Genomic DNA, 15,201 nt, shown 5'->3' on the forward strand with positions numbered 1-15,201 from the left:
CCTCCCTCTTCCCGCTCCACCACAATCATCCACACATGCAGGGCCTTGGGGTAAAGGTGTGTCACCAGGGTGCAGGGGAGGCATCCCCCCCTCTGTCCCCTTCTGGCTGCCTGTGCCTCAATTTTATGCCACAATTTAGACATTCACATTACTCACACTCTCATAACACATACATATAGGATCTTGGGGGTGGGCACGCTACATGGAATCCAAAAGACCATCAGGGTGTACAACCTCACCCCTTGCGTCGTTGCCCAGCTCAATTTTAAATACATGTAGACATTGGGGGCTATCAGGAACCTTTTAAATACAAGCGCGCTCATGCTCACAGGTGTACACATGGGTGCTCACACACACAAACTACACCCTTTTTGGCTCCTACCTCAAAGCACACTGTGCGCTTTTGATCTTACGTGCTGCAAAATAATATTTAATATTTAGTATTTAATGTTACATTTACATAGATCATCGCGATGATGTTGTTTATTATATTGCTCTTCTTTTTTTTTGTGTGTTTTCTCTTTTTTCTTTCTCAACATGTGATGCCGGTGATTGATATATGTATTTTTTTGGTCTGTTTGTTTTGTTGGTTTTTGTTTTTGCCCTTTATCACCGTTCCTCTTCCCCGCTGTTTTTCTTTCCCTCTTTCTTTCTCTCCTTTCTTTTCCCCTGTCAAGTCTGTCCCGTATGTAGCAAGTGAAAATAAAATAAAATAAACAATAAAAGGTGAATCATTAATAATTCTGATGGCAAAAGAACCGTTTCCTTTTTGAATCATGGATCAGCTGAAATGTTTGAAAATGTTGCTCACATATGTTGAACCGACTGAATATTAATGGACTGATGCTTCAAGTCACAGTGAACCAGTGTGTGTCAGTGAATGCATCGTGTGTGCTTCATGGCTCCATCTAGTGGACTGATAGTAGAGCAGCTGATGGCAGCTTCCTCTGCCTCACACTGTTGTCTGACTGCATTCAGCTGACACTGAGATGGAGCAGGGAAGAAGCAGCTGATATTGGGACACCACACATGATGGAAAGGATGATTTCAGTTGATGTGCACATGAATGATTTGTGTTTCCTCTGCAGGTGAAGGTAGAAAGTGTGTGTGAACTAATGTGAATTCAGCAGCATGGATCAGTGTGAGGACAGAGAGGAGGGAGTCCCTCCCTCTCAAACCACTCTGTGTGGGGAACATGAGAGCCAGACCAAAGCTCAGAGGTGAGATGACCATCTCTAACTGTCCATGACTCTTCTCCATGTCACAGCTCAGCACTCACATCACTGCTCCATCATTATTCACAGGAACCAACCTCAACCTCCACCCAGCTCTGTGTCCTTACAGAGTGACACATCCAAAGATAACACGATCATTACTTTTAAGGTCCAGCCTCCGTCTGCTGCAGAGAGGTGAGCTGTTAGTAACATGAACTCTTTGATTTAACTGCTTGATGTTGTTGGATATCAACTTCAGTGCAAACACGTCATTCCCTCAATCCCATTTAAACTGTCTCTTAAAAACAACTGAAAATCTACATTAGCAAACAGGAAGTGAAACATGTAAAAAAACCCATTTTATTTTAACTATTTTAACTAAAGCTGTAAACAACTGACTGAAATACATCGTATTTGGTCTCCTGGAAAGTGGTAAATACTAAATCTTTGAAATGCTTTGAAGAGGCTTTGTTTGGTGAGAATACACATCACAACTATTAACACTGCATAACATCCTTGAGAATAAACATGTTAGAATAGAAACATAGCTTTGCTTTGTACGTAAACACCGGTCAAACAAACTCATAGACTTTAAGTCAGGCATGTGTCCTCCCGCAGAGAGGTAATGTGTGTAAATGTTGTTGTGACTCAGTGTTTGTGAATAAGTCCTCCATCATGTTTAATGTCAGCTCAGCTCTGCCAGCTTCTCCATCAGGTGTCTCCTTTGTGCTTTTCTTCAAACACAGTGTAGGGAGGAACTACACCTCAGGAGAACAAATAGTTTAGTGAGCGTGACTCCACGTGAGCACGGCTTTGATGAGAAGTTTGTCTTTATGGAGGTTTCTGGATTCTTGGAGTTATAAAATGAAGGCCATGAACTGTGAGCACTAAACTTTCAATCTGAAACCACAAGAAAGAGGTCTGTACTTTGATTTCTCTGAAACTAGTGTGCTGTTGTAGAATTAACACCTCACTTCAAGCCAGTTGTGTAGTCATATAGCCAAAAAAGCCACCAGAGGCACGTTACAGTATAAACACCGACTCCAGGTGGAAACCAGGAGGAGTGATACACTTCCTGCTGTCAGGCCTGCAGATATCAGTGTTGTGATGTGCTTCTCTGTTTTATAGTGGAGAGAAACCTATTTTTTGTAGCACAAATAATTTGCAGCCAGTGCCTTCATATAACTATTAAATTCTTTTGAAGAAAAAACATGCTAAACATGACAAATCTTTTGCATCTCACTCTCACCGCTGTCACTCCTAACACTTCCCCCCTCTCCAAACAACCAAATGCCACATGTTCCCATGTCATTTTTGTTGACCCACATAGTACATTTTTCAACCAATGGGAAGGTGGGCGATTTTCCTTTTTCTTTTTTTTTCTTTTTTTTTTGCTACCAAGCAGAGAGTGCTTGCTAGTGCTGTTATTAGAAAATGCTGTAAAAATAACAATAGTATTCAGCAAAAAGCATCTGGTATAGTTTTTAACATAACTCTGGTTTTAAGTGGCCTATCAACACCATTTAAAACTGATATATAGTTTGTTCACTTTTAAAATAAAAATGGAGACTCAGGGTGGCTGCATCTTGTTACTTCTGTTGAGAGCTATGGTTTATTCTAACAGTCATCTAGTCAGTCTGATTTCCCAGCTGCTCAGAACAATCTGCTGGTGGGCAGCTTGTGTAATAACAGAGAGACAGCTGTTCTGAGATGAGATTTTATTCTGCAGTGTGCAGGTGGAAGACAGTCTGGAGAGGTTGAGGTATGCTCTGGAGCGAAGAAGGAGTGACAGGAATAAGCTGCAAGAACCAATTATAGTAAGGATGAATGAGTTTAAAAACCTTGGATCAATCATCCAAAGGAATGGGTGGTGCACTTCAAGTTGAAAAAGAGATTTGAGGGTGGAGTGGGTGATTCATAACTGTAAAGGGTGATTTGTCACAGAAGAATAGCAGCAAGAGTGAATGGAAAGGATTTTAACATGGTAGTGAGACCATGTTATATGGTTTAGATATGGTGGCACTAACCAAAGGACAGGTGGCAGAGTTGACATTGCTAATATTGTCACTGAGTGTGACCAAAATGGACAGGATAACAAATGAGTATATTTGGAGGACAGCTCAAAGTAGGAGCCAAAACAGGAAGAAGCAGGATTTTTTGTTCTCAACAATTCCCCAGTATTAAAAAGTCTCTCATCTGTAACAGTTTCATTATCCAATAAATATTCCTAAACTAAATATATCCATCATTCTGTTCTGCTTGTCTGCTCATGCAATTCAGGGTCACTTAATCAAGCCTACCCTGATATGGATTTTTGCTTTCAGTTTCAATTAATAAAAATTAAGGTTACAAGATCTTCTTTAGGAGTAAACTCCTAGAGAAAAGAAAGCACTGCAAAACAGTCATCAGGGTACACAAGCTACTGCTTTTACTGAATTCAGTGTATAAGAATACTCTTGGACCAAGTTTTGATGCTTTTAGTACTTAGCCCACTATAATAATAAAAAAAAAAAAACATAATCAAATCATAGTCAACGTGTGCTCTCCCACAACTGCCATACAACTGTGAGAATACATGTTGATGTTTATTTGATTAAAGGGACCTAGAGGACTGTACACATAATGTGTTTATTTATACGTGCTGTGCAGAGTATGTTACAACTGATCAGTATATCCAAACATTTGCTCCCAGAAATCCTGGATGACAATCAAGGTTCAAAGACTCCTTAATATTTGAAATATCTTCATTGGATTCAGAGATGACACAAGGGGAGGTATTAAGAAGGAAAAGTAAATTTTAAAAAAATCAACCACCATCTGACAGAAAATGATCAATCTTCAGCAAAATCCATTTCTTGGAAGTGTACACAGTGTCTCATTAAACAAAGCCAGCTCTCTTTAATAAAGAAGTTGTCTGTATTTTTTTTACTCCTGCACAGCTGGCGTGGACCACAACAATCCATTGTACATGTATAATAACAAAAAAAAATCATTCTATTCTATGTTAAAAGTATTTTAACAAAAACAAAAGTCTCTATAGAACTTTTGTTCTGGAGTTGCGTACTGTTAATGTTCAGATAGTGTCACATAAGGTTGGTACCCTATCTTATTAACAAGTGGTAGCTGGGTTTTTTTTTTTGTTGTTGTTGTTGTTTGTTTGCTTGTTTTTTGTGTATGTGGAGGAACACCAGCTCTTAGGTTGCATTTAGGTTATGTTTGGTTGTATTGTTCTGACTCTATGATTTCTCCACAGAGTGGACGTGGAGAGCTCAGAGGTTCCCAGTGGTCAGTCTGCCCAGAAGCATCAAGCACACCTGGACTCCATATTTATGGTGTGTAGATGTAACACACCTACTCCAAGTACAAATTTAAAAAATATGTTTTATGGCTGGCTGTAAAGCTAGGGAGAAAATGAATGTTGTGAATGTGGTGCAGCAGTTCCAAACACAAGTGTCCACTCGGCTGAATTCTCCAAAGCCATGATGGTCAGACAAGCAAATGGTGTAACAACAGTAGAAGTGGAGAAGGATCTTAGACTGTGGTAGGTAGTGGCAACGTGTCGAAGACCAGAGAGATATAGAGGTGCAAGCTTATGAAGAGACATGAAAGGAGGAAGCATAATCTTAAAATTAATGTGCTACTTTATAGGAATCCACTGAAATGGTTGAAGTACAGGAGCAATGTGCTTTATGGAAGGCATTCTGGAAAGTTTGCGTGGTAATCTAGAAAGAATAGAATTACATTAATCAACATGGAATGTAACCAGAAACCAGAAGTGGGTTGTTGAAGTTTTAAATAAACTGTAAACACTTGGTGAGCACCTTTTTAAATGGAAGATTATTATATTCACTGCAGTGGAGAGAGCATTCAGGTTTGACAACAAAATGGTCTCTCATGATGGCCACTGCCCTCATATCTTATTACACACACAGAAACACAGAGACAAAAGGCATTTCAGAGCACATCACGTGGGTATATACCTTTAGCTCAATTCATCCTTGAAACCTTTCCTTGAAAGAGAGAGGTGCCTTTGTTTTTCAATTATCCATCACCTAGATAGCTCCTCCTCAGACCAAGCTGCAGCTCTCCTGCTGCCCGCTCAACATTACCACAACAACCCCCCACGCAGGACCACTACAGTATTTAGACTCATCTCCACAAGAGGCCGGCGCACCAATTGATCTTAGGTCGGCCCAGCCACCTGTGAGCCGTGACCACCTGCCACGCAGCCGACCTCCGGACCAGCTTTGCCAGCAATGCTGGAGCGGGCGACCACCTGAACTCACACCCCCCTGTCACTGGACCTGGAGCTGGGGACGCCAACGGTCTCTCTCCCGCTCGCAGGGGGAGGGGAGTAGGTTCGGCCGGATGGGTCCCCGGCCTCAGTCGTGCGATTGGGGTATGTGGTGGGGTGTGGCTTGCGGTGTCGTGCAGGGAAGGCAGACGCACCTGCATGGCATCTGCAATCATGCCCCGCCTACTTAAATACTGTAGTGGGTCCTGCATGGGGGGTTGTTGTGGTAATGTTGAGCGGGCAGCAGGAGAGCTGTAGCTCTGTGTGCATTGTAAACAGCAACTGTTGAAATATTAATACAAAATTATTAAAATGCCACTGGGTCTGCCGTGGTCGTTTACAAAAGCCTTCAACCAATATTTAATCAACAATCAGTAAGGGAAGAAGATGGGAGAGTTAAATTGGTTGTTTTTTTAACAGATAGAACTGGATGTCGTCAGCATATCAGTAAACATGTATTTATTATTTTTATAAAATAAAAGATAAGTAAAAAATAGATGGGGAGCTAAGGCTGACATAGCTCATGATTTTTATTGGTAAGGTGAGAATACAAATCTGTACAGCAACATTTTTCTAAGCGACAGCCTTTTGCTTTGAAGTCAGTATAAATCCAGGGTAAACAAGGAAGTATCCCAACACGTTCTCATCCCAAAGCATAAAATACTATGCTATGTGACACATCGTCAGTATGTTATGCTTTTGGCCACCCAACACCTCTCTATATTACACGTTTGGAAACATGAGAACCGTTTGGACTAAATCTACAAATAGTAAAATATTTATTTTACCATGAATCACTTTGTGAAAACACGATTAAGATTGTGGTTAAAGTTAGGGATAAGATGATGGTTAGGGGTTAGGATTAAAGCTAGGGTTTGGGCTAGAATACACAGCTGGAACATGTAAAACTGTAAAATGTGCCTTACACAGAGTTTCTGTCTGATTTCTCAGACTTTTTATCTGATTTAGTGCTCAGCTCATTTAGCCTGGAGAAATAGTTTGTTGCTTTATAAGAAAGCCCTCCATAAAGCCAGAACATCTTACTATTCGTCTCTGATTGAAGAAAATAAGAACAACCCTAGGTTTCTCTTCAGCACTGTAGTCAGGCTGACAAAAAGTCAGAGCACTGTTGAGCCAACCATCCCTTTAATGTTAACTAGTAATGAATCCTTGAACTGCTTCACAAATAAAATTTTAACCGTTAGAAAAAACAAACAAACATAATCATCCATCAGATGTAATATTATCTACAGCTACTTTTAGTACCATTGGTATTCCTTTAGACTCTTTTTCTCCAATTGATCTTTTTGAGTTAACTTCAATATTTACATCCTCCAAACCATCAAAGCTGTAGGTATTACAGGTACCGCGCTGCAGTGGTTTGTATCATATATATCTAATAGACTCCAATTTGTTCATCTAAATGGAGAGTCTTCTTCACACGCTGAGGTTAAAATGGCCTGTATTTATATAGCGCTTTACTAGTCCCTAAGGACCCCAAAGCGCTTTACATATCCAGTCATCCACCCATTCACGCACACATTCACACACTGGTGATGGCAAGCTACATTGTAGCCACAGCCACCCTGGGGGCGCACTGACAGAGGCGTTCCACAGGGTTTAGTGCTAGGACCAATTCTGTTTACATTATACATGCTTCCCTTAGGCAGTATCATCAGAAGAAATAATATATATTTTAACTGCTATGCTGATGACACCCAGCTCTATCTATCCATGAAGCCAGATTACACACACCAATTAGTTAAACTGCTGGAATATCTTAGAGACATAATGACCTGGATGGCCACTAACTTTCTGCTTCTTAATTCAGATCAAACTGAGGTTATTGTACTCAGCCCTGAAAATCTTAGAAATATAGTCTCTAACCAGATTCTTACTCTGGATGGCATTACGTTGTCCTCGAGTAACACTGTCGGGAAACTTGGAGTCATTTTTGACCAGGATATTTCCTTCAATGCACATATTAAACAAATGCTTTTTCCTTTCTTCCATTTGGGCAACATCTCTAAAATTAGAAATATCCTGTCTCAGAGTGATGCTGAAAAACTAGTTAATGCATTTATTAGTTTTAGGCTGGACTATTGCAATTCATTATTATCAGGATGTCCAAAAAAACTCATTGGAAGCCCTTCAGTGAATCCAAAAGTCCTGACAGGGACTAGAAAGAGAGAGCATATTTCTCCTGTTTTGGCTTCCCTTCATTGGCTCCCTGTTAAATACACAATTGAATTCAAAATCCTGCTCCTCACATACAAGGTCTTAAATAATCAGGCCCCATATTATCTTAATGACCTTGTAGTTCCATATCACCCCATTAGAGCACTCTGCTCTCGCACTGCAGGATTACTTGTTGTTCCTACAGTATTTGAAAGTAGCCTGAAAACTGGGAGGCAGAGCCTTCAGTTTTCAGGCCCCTCTTCTGTGGAACCAGCTTCCAGTTTGGATTCGGGAGACAGACACTATCTCTAGTGTCTGTCTTCCTATGAGATGTGACAAATCAACACTAGTAGTAGACGCATCGGGAATGAGAGTATCCAGCAGAATGCATTAGAACTATTTATTTTTGAGATAGCTAGATGTGTTATTAACAAATCCTGCAGAGGGGAAATAAAATACAACCAGGGGAATACCTGGATATCATGTCATATGTTCGTAATACTTTATTATCTCTACAAAGTACTTCTCTCTCAGACTGCAGGCGTAGCTGTGGTTCCAAGTTTCTAAAATTAGAATAGGAGACATAGCCTTCAGCTATTAAGTCCCTCTCCCGTTATACCAGCTCCCAGTTTGCTTAAAAAGTTTTAATGAAGGTTACAATTAAGGCTGGATTAGGTAATCCTGAACCATCAGCTATTTGGAGAGAGGCACAGTGTGTTGGGGAACTTCCTGTGATGCACCAAGTTTTTTTTTTCTCTACACCCCTTCTCTACTACCCATGAGTTTGTATACTTTTGCTGCACGTCATTGTCTTCTCTCCAGTAGTCAGTGTTTTATACTGTTTGTTGTTCTTACACTCTTTGTGCTCTATTTTCTCTGTTCAACTTCTCTTCAATCGAAAACCAGTTGATGTTGTAGTGTGATTCGGTCATTCATAAATTATTTTGTTCCAGCTACTGGAGGACAACATCATCACTTTTGTGAAGAGTGAGCTGAAGAAGATCAAGAAGGTTCTGAGACCAGATATCCCAGAATGCTTGGAGAGTCAATGCAAGGATGACAACATATTAAAGGGTGAAACTGAGGAGCCTAGTAAAAGCAGCAGGGAAGCATTTGTCAAGGTAACATTGGATTTCCTGAAGAGAATGAAGCAGGAGGAGTTGGCAGAGCATCTGCAGAGAAGTGAGAACATTTCTCTAATTTTTTTTGGTGCTCAATAAATTAAAAATTCATTCTGTTTGAAGAAACAGACATTACATTCACAGTATATGCACTTGATTGTTGAATATTGTCTATTGGTTCGTTTAGGAATCTCCCCTAAAAACCTCCAGTGGTATCAGCATAACTTTAAATCTGCCCTGAAGAAAAAGTTCCAGTGTCTGTTTGAGGGGATCGCTAAAGCAGGAAACCCAACCTTTCTGAATCAGATCTACACAGAGCTCTACATCACAGAGGGAGGGACTGGAGAGGTCAATGATGAACATGAGGTCAGACAGATTGAAACAGCATCCAGAAAAACAGACAGTCTAGAAGCAATAATCAGACATGAAGACATCTTTAAAGCCTCACCTGGAAGAGATGAACCAATCAGAACAGCGCTGACAAAGGGAGTGGCTGGCATTGGGAAAACAGTCTTAGCACAGAAATACACCCTGGACTGGGCTGAAGACAAAGCCAACCAGGACATCCAGTTCATATTTCCATTCACTTTCAGAGAGCTGAATGTGCTGAAAGAGGAAAAGTTCAGCTTGGTGGAACTTGTTCATCACTTCTTTACTGAAACCAAAGATGCAGGAATCTGCAGTTTTGAAGACCTCCAGGTTGTGTTCATATTTGATGGTCTGGATGAGTGTCGACTTCCTCTGGACTTCCACAAAACTACAATCCTAACTGACCCTAGAAAGTCCACCTCAGTGGATGTGCTGCTGATAAACCTCATCAGGGGGAAACTGCTTCCCTCTGCTCACCTCTGGATAACCACACGACCTGCAGCAGCCAATCAGATCCCTCCTGAATGTGTTGACATGGTAACAGAGGTCAGAGGGTTCACTGATCCACAGAAGGAGGAGTACTTCAGGAAGAGATTCAGAGATAAGAAGCAAATCAGCAGGATCATCTCTCACATCAAGACATCCCGAAGCCTCCACATCATGTGCCACATCCCAGTCTTCTGCTGGATCACTGCTACAGTTCTGGAGGATGTGCTGGAAACCAGAGAGGGAGGACAGCTGCCCAAGACCCTGACCGAGATGTACATCCACTTCTTGGTGGTTCAGGTCAAAGTGAAGAAAGTCAAATATGATGGAGGAGCTGAGACAGATCCACACTGGAGTCCAGAGAGCAGGAAGATGATTGAGTCTCTGGGAAAACTGGCTTTTGATCAGCTGCAGAAAGGAAACCTGATCTTCTATGAATCCGACCTGACAGAGTGTGGCATCGATATCAGAGCAGCCTCAGTGTACTCAGGAGTGTTCACACAGATCTTTAAAGAGGAGAGAGGACTGTACCAGGACAAGGTGTTCTGCTTCATCCATCTGAGTGTTCAGGAGTTTCTGGCTGCTCTTCATATCTATCTGAACTTCATCAAGTATGGAGTAAATCTGCTGAAAGAACAGAAAATGACCTCCCAGAATTGTGAAACAAAAGACTCTGCAGAAAAGTACTTCTACCAGAGTGCTGTGAACAAGGCCTTACAGAGTGCAAATGGACACCTCGACTTGTTCCTCCGCTTCCTCCTGGGTCTTTCAGTGGAGATCAGTCAGACTCTCCTACGAGGCCTGCTGACACAGACAGGAAGTAGCTCACAGACCAATCAGGAAACAGTCCAGTACATCAAGGAGAAGCTCAATGAGAAACTGTCTGTAGAGAAAAGCATCAGTCTGCTTCACTGTCTAAATGAACTGAATGATCGATCTCTAGTGGAGGAGATCCAAAAGGCCTTGAGATCAGGAAGTCTCTCCACAGATAAACTTTCTCCTGCTCAGTGGTCAGCTCTGGTCTTCATCTTACTGTCATCAGATAAAGAGCTGGATGTTTTTGACCTGAAGAAATACTCTGCTTCAGAGGAGGCTCTTCTGAGAACTCTGCCAGTGGCCAAAGCCTCCAACAAAGTTCTGTAAGTCAATATTCGATCATTTTTTTTTTTTTGTTAAAGTATCAGTGCAACGTATTGTAAGGTTAAAGTGTTAGTAGTTCTGAAACTTTCTGTCTCAAACAGAAAATGAATGTGGGGTTGGATCAAGATTGAGAATGTTATAAATAAATAAGATAAATTATTTTGAACTATATCCAGCAACAAAAACTGCATATATTCCAATTTGGAGAGTATGTATACCTGTGTCAGGAGATGCTGATCTTTTACTAAATGAACATGCTCCATGCTGGTTTAGATACAGAGAATTAATACTGTCATTACAAAGCAAATTAAAAATGCATAGATATATATTATTTCCTGACTTTAAGGTTCATTCTTATTAAGTTAACATGGAAATATTTGTTTTTCTTGTAATAGGATAAAACAAAAAGTAATGTCATTTGATCACAAATATAATTGATTTTCAGACTGTCTGGCTGTAATCTCTCAGAGAGAAGCTGTGAGCCTCTGTGCTCCTTTCTCATCTCCCAGTCCTCTACTGTGATAGAGCTGGACCTGAGTAACAATGACCTGCAGGACTCGGGAGTAAAACTTTTGTCTGCTGGGTTAAAAAGTCCAAATTGTACACTGGAAAAATTAAGGTCAGGATTCGTTTTTTGTTTTTCATTTATGTACATTTAAAATAGTTTATATATCATGACACAAAGAAAAACTTTGTTGAATTGAATTTTTTTTATTTATTATTTCATATTGGTGACTCTGTTTTTAGAAATGTGAATTTAGACACTCTAGCAACCATAGCTCATTTTATTCCTGGGGCCATATCAAGTGACACTGAAACAAATTTGAAACTCCAACATGGCCTTAATAGATATTTGAGAGGGTTTTCTGAAAAACCTGGTCTTGTCATGAGAGATGGCATCAACCCCACCTGCTCGTTGAGGAAATCTGGATGAATTCATTAAAACCCCAATATATGACTACTCAGAATTAGGATGCAAAAGCAGAGTTGCAATCTTACATCTCTCTGCAGTTTTTCTCCTTTTTGCACCTTCTGTAGTGGTGTACAATAATATAGTATGTGGTATGTGTTAATAAGTAAAAGAGACATGGTCCCAAATATAACTTAAGGAAAGCATTTTTTTTTTAACTTAACGTATAGCTTAAGTATAGCTAAGTTATTTCAGGGCTAGTTTTATTGCAATGGGAGGATGTAACTGACTGACACACAGAAGAAAAGATTCTTTATAAAGCCCAGAGGGTGTGAATGATGAGAGTAGAGCCAGAAAATGTGTTAAGAAAAAGCTAAAATTGTGGATGGGGTGGACTCGAATGCAGATCTCCTTTTGCAACGAGACAGTGAATTTATTTACAGTGCAAAAATAATAACAGTTCAGTGCAAAATTGTGGCTCCCCGTGGTCAATTCACCCGGCTCCCAATAGTGCAGTATGGCGATGTGAAAACAGGTGACACTCCGTGCATTAATTCCCTGCTCGTGATTCAGCTCCCATGTTCTCCTCTCCACCTCCTGGTGTGAAAGACAAAAAGGAGTGAGAAGAAAGGGCACCATAACACCATAACACTTAAAGCCAAAGCAAACCCGGAAGTATCCCTCCACAGATGGTTTTCATCCTTGCCGCAACGTTTATGGAGAAAATCAGCAGAGAGACCTCATGTCAGCTAACGCAGGTCATGTAACAGTGCGTAGTTGACATGGGTTACACCCTAACCTTTATTATACTATTACATTACATTCAGGGTAATATCACTTAACTGTAACCAGTTAGAAAGTGCTAACCTTTCTTCTTAGTTTCTTTAAAGTCATCGGCTGGGCACGTTTTACTGAAATTTGGCAGCATAAGCACAAACTTCATCTGAAGTTTATGAGACTCAGTAAAAAGAATAGATGTTACAATCCCTGATAATGTATTGCTTTAAATGGAGAAAATCTTGAGGGATGGCTATTATTAGGAAAGGCAACCCAGAAACTTTACCAGCGGCAAACATTGTTGTGTGCCTCAACTTTCTGTCTTTTACCCAAGCTAATCTGCCATTTTTCCTTGGTTAGGTTTAGGGATTAGGGATCTGATCTAGATTATCATATTAAAATTTGGGACACATTCTCAGTAGTGGACCTTGGATTCATCAGGTGTTTCGGCTATTATCACTAGACACCAGTGTTCCCTGGAGGCCCCCGGAGTGTGTCAATGGTTTATATTAAATTGTTAATTCTTTTTACTTCTGTTTAGTTTTCCACAGTTTATTTTCTTCTATCTATTCACTGCAACTGAGACATAATACTTACCTCTTTAACATTTATGGAGCCTCATTTCTTCAAAGGGACAGAAAAGATAATAGAGAGAAGTAAGACAAGTAAGTAAGATAAAATAGGAGAGAGCAGAGAGGAGAGCCGGAAGGGGGGCCTGTGATCTGGCTTCCCACACCGCCCTGTTGGATCAGGCTGTACGCTCTACTTCCCCACTCCCCCCCAGAAAAGGGAAGAAGAGCAGAGGGGAGAAGAGCGGAACATTTTTCTTTCCTATTCTTTCATTCCTCCTTTTGTCTCCAAAAGTTGATTCTGTTCATCTGGTTTTCAGTGGGAGAAACGTTTCGTCACTCATTCAAGTTACTTCTTCAGTCTCAGCTGACTGCAGGTTTCCCCACTCGTATAAACAGTGCATTTGCATAATGACTGAAACTAGCACTATTGAAGGAACAATGGGCTGGGAGATCAGTTCTTTCATCATAATTATGCAAATTCTCATGATCATTGATCAACAACCACTGATCAAAGCCCACTGATCAATGGCCATGAGTCCCATTCACAGAGAGTTGGGGAGTGGCTGCAATCACAGCATTGTAAGATGGCGAAAGATGTACCCAGAGGCCCCTCCTCGATTCAGAGATGGTCTTTCCCTTTTCACGTAAATGGCCTCCTTGACTCCGCGCTCAAACCATTACTCCCTGTCCAGGATGTGTACATCCTCATCATTGCAAGAGTGTCCAGTGGAGTGTGGCTTTAAATACACTGCAGAGTCCTGGCCTGACGAGGTAGCTCTTCTGTCTTGTGCCATCCGCTTCGCCAGAGGTTGTTTGGTTTCCCCGATGTATAAATCCTGGCAATCCTCCTGGCACTTAACAGCGTACACTATGTTACTCTGTTTGTGTCGGGGGACCCGATCCTTAGGGTGGACCAATTTTTGGCGCAGCGTGTTTTGGGGTTTAAAAGCCACAGAGACCCGGTGTTTAGAAAAAATGCATCTCAACTACTCCGATATTCCTGACACATACGGGATCACTACAGGTTTTTGCTTAGGCACCAGTGTTCCTTCTCTCCTGGTGCTTTCTTTTGGCGCCTTCCCAGCTGTGACAAATGTCCTGCTTGAATGGCCACATTTACTCAGGGCCTTCTTGATGTGCTGTTCTTCTGCTTCCCTGGCCGCTGTGTCTGTGGGGATGGTTTTCGCTCTGTGTTGTAGCGTTTTGATTACACCCAGTTTATGCTCCAGGGGATGAGAGTCAAACCTTAAATAATGATCCGTATGCGTAGGTTTACGGTACCCATCAGATTTTAAAGAAAAAAAAGGCGGAAGTGACAGTCAAGGTAAGCGACTAATGTTGTAACTGACGTCAGACGCCGGAGATTTTGGCGGAAAATTAAAGCAAATGGTAGTTTAGATTTGAACAAATTTCTTTAAGCTTCAGTATTACCAAATACACTTTTCAATTGTCTCATAACTAACAATATTTGCCTAAATTATCTCCAACACCCTGGAGAACAACGGGGAGAGTTTAGACGCTCTCCAAGATTATATTGATCAGTGCTTTCAGGATCTCGTGATGAAGAAGGCCCAGAGTGCAGCTTCCCCGGCCAAATCTGAGACGCCGTCGTCGAAAAGACAACGCCCGGCAGATTCCCCCGGCACAACATCGCCAGCTGGCAAAGATATTGCCGACATACTGGAGTCAATCGACAAGCGATTGTCCAGTTTCGACGCAAGGCTGTCCCTGGTGGAGATTCTTCACCGGGAATTTAAATGCTTGCGAGAATCCCTGGAGTTCAGCCAGCAGCAAGTGGAAACGCTCGCTGCTGAAAATGCCACGCTAAGGGAGTCGGTGAAATCTCTCACAGAAAATGTTACCCAGCTCAATAGAGAAAATAAAAAAATAAAAGAAACGGTTATTGATCTACAAGCTCGTAGCATGCGTGATAATCTAGTATTTTCTGGTATTCCAGAAGCCGCTGGAGAGGACGCGGAGACCACGGTAAAAAGCTTCATCAAAACCCACCTGAAGCTGCCGGAGGACACGGTGAAGAACATCGTCTTCGATAGGGTGCATCGCCTCGGCCCCATTCGGGCTACGGCCGGGAGACCACGTCCTATCGTGGCCAAATTCGGCCACTTCAAACAAAAGCAAC

At 41.4% G+C, this 15,201-nt stretch overlaps 1 protein-coding gene across 1 annotated transcript; it reads left to right on the top strand.

Moving 5' to 3' along the window:
- The first annotated feature begins 1,032 nt into the window (after positions 1-1,032).
- Positions 1,033-11,476, top strand: LOC146496743 (protein NLRC3-like). Its single transcript, XM_085143547.1, has 6 exons — positions 1,033-1,220; positions 1,305-1,409; positions 4,468-4,546; positions 8,640-8,895; positions 8,995-10,801; positions 11,248-11,476. The coding sequence occupies exons 1-6, from the start codon at positions 1,132-1,134 to the stop codon at positions 11,459-11,461; spliced, it is 2,550 nt and encodes an 849-aa protein (XP_084999673.1). The 5' UTR covers positions 1,033-1,131; the 3' UTR covers positions 11,462-11,476.
- Positions 11,477-15,201: the final 3,725 nt, after the last annotated feature.

This window comes from Neolamprologus multifasciatus, chromosome 19 (assembly GCF_963576455.1).
Source record: "Neolamprologus multifasciatus chromosome 19, fNeoMul1.2, whole genome shotgun sequence".
NCBI lineage: Eukaryota > Metazoa > Chordata > Actinopteri > Cichliformes > Cichlidae > Neolamprologus > Neolamprologus multifasciatus.